The sequence below is a fragment of the Capsicum annuum genome, chromosome 5 (assembly GCF_002878395.1).
Source record: "Capsicum annuum cultivar UCD-10X-F1 chromosome 5, UCD10Xv1.1, whole genome shotgun sequence".
Taxonomy (NCBI): domain Eukaryota; kingdom Viridiplantae; phylum Streptophyta; class Magnoliopsida; order Solanales; family Solanaceae; genus Capsicum; species Capsicum annuum.
The window spans coordinates 26,139,904-26,149,094 of NC_061115.1; the positions used below are offsets into that span (position 1 = coordinate 26,139,904).

The 9,191-nt window shown below is 32.8% G+C and overlaps 1 protein-coding gene across 1 annotated transcript; it reads right to left on the reverse strand.

The window, feature by feature from the left end:
• Nucleotides 1-6,138: 6,138 nt before the first annotated feature.
• Nucleotides 6,139-8,770, reverse strand: LOC107870472 (zeatin O-glucosyltransferase). The gene has a single exon (XM_016717005.2). It carries the CDS (start codon nt 7,755-7,757, stop codon nt 6,285-6,287), a length of 1,473 nt encoding a protein of 490 aa, XP_016572491.1. The 5' UTR covers nt 7,758-8,770; the 3' UTR covers nt 6,139-6,284.
• Between the last annotated feature and the right edge of the window lie 421 nt (nt 8,771-9,191).

The window sequence follows — 9,191 nt, forward strand, 5'->3', positions numbered from 1 at the left end:
ATTTTGTATATATTAACTTAGTCTTCTCTTTTAACTTTGTTACAATGATGATATCATTTGAGCTTAAATGGTAAAGTGAGAATTCATATAGCCAACCCCAACTTTCTTGGGATTGAGGCACAACAATTGGTTGTATGCACAATTGTTTACTATAGAGGAGGGTGTCTTCTGTGGAGAAGTGGGTAACTATCAAAGACAAAAAAAAAAAAGAAAAAAAAATACCTGCGTCAAAAACTGAGAATTGTCAATTAAGGTGTTTTGAATCGTAACCTGCAGCTATCAAACTTCTTCAAGATTTTATTTTCGTTTTGTTGTTAACAGGCCTCATGTGGACACCTGGGTGATACATCTCAAACCTTTAATAATAGCCATTAGAGCACCGTCTTTAACTTAGTAATGAGTATTGCAATGAACATTCCTTGAGATGTTCCTGTGAACTTGGATTTTTAATGGATATTATGTTTAGTTTGCTCTTGGTGCAACTCCCTTTGCTGATCTGAAAACTTTCCCCATCTCACCCTATCTCTCCATTGTGAAGAGGAAAAAGTTTTTATGTAATTAATGTGAGTTGGAATTGATGTTTTCATGGATACATAAATGGAACTATTTTGAAATTGTTGTCTTAGGTTCAATTTTGTTTTTTCGTTTTAGGTGTTTCTTTATTTGCCATTCAACTCTGAAATGTAGATTCCCTAAAACTTTTATGTTGTTTTCTCTGCATGCTGTGTTGTATGATAACTGACTTTTAAAAGGTAAAGTGTTAGTAGCTACGCTGAAGCTTACTTGTGCTTTTTGATTTCCCATCGAATAAACTAGCTCCTTATTCGACGCCTTTAATTCACTATATGCCCTCCAACTTTCGTCTTTCTTTTGGCATTAAAATATTCTTGAAATGTCCAAATCTGCCAATTTCTGTGTAATGTTTTTTGTTTTATGCTATCTATTTCCTAGCCATTTTTGTTAGAGACATTTACATCATGGTGTACGAGCTTGTTCAAGAATATATTTGGTTTGAATCAGTTATGTTTTATATTTATCGAATTAATTACTTTTGTTATGAATAAATTCTAATCCTTCTCTTCTCTTTGACATGAAAAATCTGTTCGGGGTCCGGGTGAACCTTCCTCTCTTTGCATTCATAATGGGCCAATGAGGCCCACCACCTCTATCGAGTCAACTCCTAAGAGAGGTAAAAAAACATAATCAATCTCATGTCATACCGAATATAAGGAGGCAAAAGAAGAAGAAACGGGCTAAAATCCTACCTTTGAAGCGGCAAAGAAACTCGAGTCTTATTTTTATATTTGTTGTTTCCTTATTTATGTATTTATTTATTCATTCATTTGGGCCACGAAGCCAAAATTGTAAATTTAATTAATACAGGTGAAGCGAATTTCGGGCCAAAAAGCTCTAAAACATAGAATTAGGACAGATGAAAAATGGATCGAAAGCCCAATTAGATTAGGACAGGAACTATTGATTTGGGCCAAACGGCCTATATCTTTTATTTTCTCCCCTTTCCCTTTATGTGCTATTTGCTATTTGCTCAGACATCGTTGAAATTCCCGTTAAGTCAAAAATCAATTTTTGCAAAGACTTTTGAAATACCCCTAAATCAATCACTTTTCAAAAATCAATTTTTGAAGTTAGTCAAAAGATATTTTCAAACAGTCTGGATGACCGCAAGTTAGCGGATATTTTAGGTGCCTTAAAAACCTTTCTAACATGTTAATAGGAATCGCTTATCTAGAATTTTTAAAACTCAAATGATTTTTCTGTTTTGAATCGTTTGAGCAATTTACAAAGGTTTTCTTAATTTTTTCCTAAATAAATTAAGTGGCGACTCTTTTAAAAGTTAAAATTTTCGCAAAACACGAATTATGTGCAAGGATTAATGGTCCTTTAAAGTTGTCCCAAGTTGAATCATTCACTAAAACATAATCAATAGAAGTGTTCTCAACTCGTCTTTCAGTTTGGAGATTTTATGACCTCGCCTGATATAAGAGGACATTTTCACACTATAGAATTGATCATCACTTATATACAGACATAAGATCATTGGGTTACAGTCTGTATACTTTATAACAACAGTTCAAATTCTAGCTTGAAAAGGTGGGATGTTACACATGAAGAACGGGTTTAAATTTTAATCCGAAGGTGTGGGATGTTACAGCTATACATATGAAGAACGGGTTTAAATTCTAGTCTGAAGGTGTGGGATGTTACAGTTACACATGAACGAAGACAAACCGGAGTTTTGTACTTTTGTTGGATGTTCCTGGTGATCTCCTGGTTGAGTTTGTGTCATGGCAGAAGCAGGGTAACAACTGTGAAGTCTATGTGAATTGTTTAAAGTATCAGAAAACTTGTCTTATTTTGAAATTATTGAATCTTGGTTATGTACCTTTCACCTTATTGTTGGTTTTAATACTGTTTAGGGAAATAACAAAGCAAGAAAAGCCAAAACTAGTGGTTGAAGAACAGAGAAGAACGAACAAAGAGTAGATGCAAAGAAGGTTTTCTTATTTTGTGGTTAAAGGGGTGTTATTATTTGATAGCCAACTCCTAACTTAAATACTCCCTATTACAACAACTCCTAACTTAAATACTCCCTATTACAACAACTCCTAACTTAAATACTCCCTATTACAACTGAAAGTAGGCTAAACATGCCATTAAAAAACAATTCTTATTTTCTATCCAAAAAAAAAAAAAAAAAACAGAAACAACTAACAGTTTTCTACCAAAAATAAAAATACCAATTTGACTAGTAGTCTTATTTATAAGGAAAAAACTGGAGAAAACTAAAAGAAGTCACGTGCATTTCATAAAGCAACTTTTAACACTTATTACAAGACAAACGGACCAATTATATGACAATATAATAATAATAATAATAATAATAATATATTAAAAGTGCGAAGAACCTTAGAAATGTTATTTGAATTTTTTGTCTTTCATTAAAAGTTTTTATTTTAGATAAAATTGTCTTTCACTATTTTTTTCCAATATTTAAGAGTTGAAAAATTAATTCAAAATGTTTATGGTAAAGTGTTCCCTTATTAGAAGTCATCAAAATTTTACTATTTTTTCTAATTAAAGAGTTGAAAATTAATTAAATATATTTATGATAAAACTTTTCCTTATTAGAAGTCATCAAAATTAATGTTAACTAATATTTTTTTCATTAGTTTAAAAATTCTAAATCAACTAAATTTGATTTTAAGAAATTTGAAAAATTTAGAAATAAACATAAAACTGTTAGAATAAGAAAAACTTAAGAAGCGTCAAATTTTTAAAAGTTTTAAGTACGTAATAAGAATGTAATAAATGATTTTCTAAAGATTTGACTTTAAAAATAAGAAAGGATTTTAAGTATTAAAAAATAAAAATAATCGTAACACAAATATGGTTCAAATTGATGTGTCTCTCTTAGCCTGTAGCAACAAGGGAAAGAGGTACTATATGACAAACACAAAAGTAATGATCCATCAACACTTTGAAGTTGTGGTGATAAAATATATATGTGTATATGTTTATGTTTATATTATTATATTAAAGTTTGAAGGATTTTTGAGAAGTGACTTGAACTTTTACACTATTAAAAATCTTCACAATAAAAAAAATTATTTAATTTTAAATAATTAATCATTACACATGCGAGACATATCTGATTAGACTAGTATGACAAAAAGTTGGAGATGAGGAAAGAAAAGTATGTGGTGCAGAAGTATTGTGACCATTGTTTTTGGATTCTTGCATAGTTTCAGCCCAAAATCTGACCAGAAACAAATATATCAAAGGCAACCACAACATTGTTGTTTCATATTTCTTTACAAACTTATTTTTAGTTTTATCTCCATTTTACAATTATGAGAATAGAAATTTTCATATTTAGAGGTAAGAAATTTGAGTAGATCATTCAATTTTATTCAATTTGTAAGTAGAAATAAGACATCATTTCCCAAAATTGTACCAATGCACTCTGAACAACAAACTTATATGACACATGCTTTTTCTCATAGAACGACTTTGTCCACATTTGTCAATTATTTGCATGTGTTAAATATATGCCTGCTTCTTTATGTCCACTGATTTGTCTTTATTTATTTATTTATTTATTTTTATAAACTCCGGAATGACTATATTATTTTAATATACAATCTACATGGAAAGGTTAATTACACAACATTTCTTTTGTTCTCTAAAATTTCTTAATGTTAACATAGTGAATCACTGCTAGCAAATATAAGAGACCTAAAAGATGCAATATCTGACATTAACATGTGGAATATCTAAATACGAATATTTGGAAAATTTCAACAGTTATATGGATCAAACTTTCATCAACAAGGATGACTTAATGGATTATAGAAAGACTTCACTGAATATAATTTTGTTACAAACTATGCTACATATGTCTAAGAAATTATACAAGTTCACAAGTTCTTCGACATGAAGGGGATTCTTGGAGTTACACATGAGATTAGTTAAAACGACTCTAGCTCCTTACTCATTCACACATATAATAGCCATTGAAGCAGAGCTTCAGTCAAGTAAGAAGAATAAGGAGAAACTGAATTTATTGAATGAATGAGATTAGTTACAATGAGACTCACATGGCATGTATTTATAGACCCACATGAGCTTCTAGTAACTTCCTAACAACCTCTAACAACTTGATCAAATTACCTACTAATTAACAACTTCTCCTTAAAAGGTTAACAACGTTAGCTAATGGTGAAGTGCAAGACATGGAGATTGTTTTACCTTACAAGATAAAAAGAGTCCCACGCCTTACCCTTTGACTTAACAATCAATTGACATTGTCAATTTTTACATATTTCCAAATAATTTTCTTACGTTATATATTTGTCATTACATATGCTTACTTTCTACTCTTTCCGTTCTATTTTATTTGACCTCTTTTAACTTGGCACACCATTAAAAAAACTTTAATTTGAAGTGTATTTTAATTTACAAAATTAATCCTATTAATGATGTCTTGAAATTCTAAATCTAACTATTATTATTTTCTTTAATTTTTTAATACCGAGGATAAATTGAGAGAGAAACTCTTGATTTGCAAAAATAAACTACTGATTTGAAAAAAACATATTTGAAAAGAAGGCCAAGGAAGAGAGTATCAACTGTGTTTGGTTTTGTTTTCCTCGCGGATGTGGTGAGGGGCTGAGGTGGAGGGGTGGTCCGGGGAGTCTGGGTAGAGACAAAGCTATTAAAATATTTAAATAATGATATATGTCAAGTGTAAGCAATTATATATTGAATTCAAAATTTTATTGTTTTGTAAATTAAAATAATTCAAAAAGAAGTATCTGAAGTGAAAGCATAATGGCAATTAACTCGTTATTGTTTCGTTTGTAAGTTGAGTGACTATACTGTTAAAAAAAAAAAGTTACTTTAGCAGGATACTTCTATAAGTTAAGTGACAATTTGAAGAATTAACTCATATTCCCTCCGTCCATTATTACTTCTCCACTTTTCTATTGTGAGATGTTCAATAATATTTGGTCAGTTTATAAAATCAATGGATAATTTGCTCATTTCTACCCATTTTACCTTTAGCATTAAATACGATTCATTATCTAATACATTTTTCAAAGCATTAAATTTATTATATTCAAAGGGTATTATGATAAAATTACTCTATCATTTCCTGTTTCTAAATCCCCGTGTCAATAGAAAAGTAGATAAATAAAGATGGATCGAGTGAGTAAAACTTAGCAAATGCAGAATTATTTGTGCAAATTTATATAGATATCTCTACTGATTTCCAACGTAAATGTGCTTAGAAAAACTGTACCTATAAACTTCAAGGTTTTTCTTGTACTATTCAATGGCAACATCAGTAATACAAATTTTATGAGTTGATTGTCAAGTCAAAGGGTAAGGCGTGAGACTTTTTTTTCTTGTAAGGAAAAATAGGCTCCCCGCCTTGCACTTAATCATTAGCTAACATGGTTAACCTTTTAAGAACAAGGCGTGAGTTTTCATCCACCTTGTCCTATTTGAAATTTTTCAATTTTTATGTTTCTTCGAAATCTTGGATGAAAAAAGTTACCTTTAGGCTCTGAACTCTGAAGAAATGTATACCTTTAGAACTAAATCATTTATCTGTTGAGAGAGGAACACAAAGCAATCATCTTATTGAACTTCGCAAATAAAGAAATACAAGGTAGAGTAAACTAGTCTGAAGCAAGAAGCAGATAAATGACAGGTTAATATGAAAGAAAAATACTTTAAAATTCTGGTGAAAAGTAGGTCTATCTTGTGATATGCGCGATAAAAGAATCCAGCTCCATTCGAGAAGCACCCCCTTTCTCTATGGATCGCCGTACAGCTTCTCCCATTTCTTCAGCTCTTCTCCTAATTGCATCACCTTCTTCTGATGCCATCAACTTCCTCACAACATTCTCAATAGTGGATGCACTTACTAGCTCCTCGCGTTTCTCCCACTCCCTCACAGTCAGGCCTACTTTCAACATTTCCGTCATCAAGAAACCATTTCTCGGTTGGTCAGAGTGCATAGGCCAAGCAGCTATAGGCACTCCCATAGTAATACTCTCCATGCAAGAGTTCCAGCCACAATGACTCATGAAACCACCCGTGGAAGAATGAGCCAAGATTTCTGGTTGTGGTGCCCATTCTCTTACCACTAAGCCTACTTCTTTTACCCTTTCCTCAAACCCTTCTGGAAGCTCCACTCTTCTAGCTCCCCCGGTAAAGATATCTCCTCTATCGGCATCTCTCAGAACCCATATGAACTTCTGTTTGCTTTGTTCTAATCCCATAGCCAGCTCCTTGATTTCTCCATCAGAAAATGTTGTTGTTGTTCCGAAAGATATATAAAGAACTGATTTTGGAAGTTGTTTGTTCAGCCACTCCAAACACATATTGTTCCTATTTGAGATATGATCTCGGTTGGTAGGAATAATAGGTCCAATTGCCCATTGTTTCTTGTTCTGATAAATTTCTGCCAGCAAATCAAGATACTTGCCTTCAATTACTTTACTTGTATTATGGATATCACCTGATCTAACATTATAGTACGGAAGCTGAGCAGCTGAAAAGTCCCTGGCTTCGTCTGTCATAATTCCTTCAAAGGAGGGTAGCTTTTTAAGCAATTCTTCTTCATGTTGGCCAGGAATCCTTAGAAATAAGCATATCAAACAGTACGCAGTGAAAGCTGAAAAGCAATTAAACTTATATGATTCAGCATTGGGAAAAGTAGAAACATCCTGAACATTATAGGACATTAAAGAATCATGAACAACAACAACTCTTCGTGATGTTGAGGAGATATCACGTAAGAAAGAAGCAATGGGCTCCCGAAGAAGCATACAAGCATCCCATGAAGACTGAAGATGTGCAGGGAATTTGCTTAAAGAATTAAAGTCCGGTGGTGGTGAGGAAAATTCAGGAGTTGGGAGGTCATGGAAGTGGACTTTGGCTATGTCTGAAGCATTTAAGGCATTGGCTCGAATCCTGGCTTGACGATTATGTGTGGCCGAGCCAACATAGTAGACAGGAAGACCGTAGGAGGAGATTAAACATGAAAGTTGGAGAAGTTGGTTGAGATGACCTTGAGCTGGAAATGGAACCACAACTATAGCTACTTCATCTCCTTTCAAATCGCTAAATTCATGGTTTTCATCGCTACACATGGAAGAAGACAAACCGGAGTTTAGTACTTCTGTAGGAACCTCCCGCTGATCTCCTGATTGAACTTGCATCATGGTAGAAGCAGGGTTGGGTATATTCAACCTTTTGTGTTTCTTCAAGGTAACAACTTTGAAGTCTGTGAGAATTGAAACAAAGTTCCCTACTGCTTTTAAATTACTCGAATCATGTAAGAGGATAGGATAGCAAATGTAAACGTGGTGGTAAGAGGACTAGAAGAGGATAGGCTAGCAAATCCAGACATGTGAAATGTGTGCTTCAGCACTTAATCCATCTTTTTTTACTACTAATAATACTATTACTACCTCTATTCCTTTATAAGTATTACTTTTGGGTTGTGATTTTGTTCCTAAATAAGTGTATGTTTAAGCCTTTAAGGATACTTTGATCGTAATCTTCCTAATATGTCCTTGAGTTTAATATAGCTCTAAATGTCAACTTGAAAAAAGATAAAATTTAATTAGGGGTAAGTTAGTTAAGTTACCTTTAATTTTCTACGAGTGAGTAGTTTATTAAAGGGTGTTCCCAAGTCAAAAGGAACACTTATTGAGGAATGGAGGAAGTATTATTTAGGAATTACGGAATCTTGGTTATGTACCTTCCATCTTGTTGCAAAATGAAAGGACTGATATATGACAAATATTTGGAGTATATGGCCAGAAAATATGTGGTGCAAAAGTTTTGGAGAAAATTGAATGTTCAAATCAAAAGACTCAGCTTCAGCTCAAAAGCTAATAATAAGAAAAAAAATATATCAAAAGTCAAAGGCAATCACAGCATTACTGAGAGTAGGACTGGTTCCTTGGTGACAGAAATATTGAAGATAGACCTTCTTGTTAGGGTGAAATGCTAGAAGCTAGTGCATGCATCGAGGATTAAGAATGTTGAGAGGAAGTTTATGACATCGGAAGAAGACGATGTCACTAGGTATAGAGCAACAGAACTGGGAGAAATATCGAAAAACAGCTTACAATCTTGAAAAAGAAAAAAGAAAAAGATTGAAGAATAACATAGCAAGAACCATTATATCTTGTGAAAAACAACCCTCAGGATCCAACTCCCCTTAAGTTCTCTTGTTTTTTTGTGTTGTGCTTTATATATTGTTGCTTGTTGTTTGACACTTGTTTGATAGCCAATTTCGCAGAACATTATTGTAACTCTTGGTGATTATACTAGAGATTTTGATCCGATGATTTTTTACTCTTCATACTCAAGGGTTTTTCACCTAAATCTTGGTGTCTCATGTGGTTTATTTACTTTGTCTTCTTATCTCTTGCTTTGGTTGATTTATTTGTTGCCTTATTATCATTAGGCTTGGGTTTGTTTGTTTCCTCTTGATTCAAATTTAAAGAAAAAGTTTTAGACTTGGGTATTCTGCTATCCTATAGTCCACTTTACTAGTGCCCTTGCCTATACCAACAAGTTGGAAAAGGTGGTTGAGATGTCCTTGAGCTGGAAATGGAACCATAACTATAGCTACTTCATCTTAT

Coding starts and splice junctions, on each gene's coding strand:
- LOC107870472 (XM_016717005.2), bottom strand. CDS start 7,757: ATGATGCAAGTTCAATCAGGAGATCAGCGGGAGGTTCCTACAGAAGTA.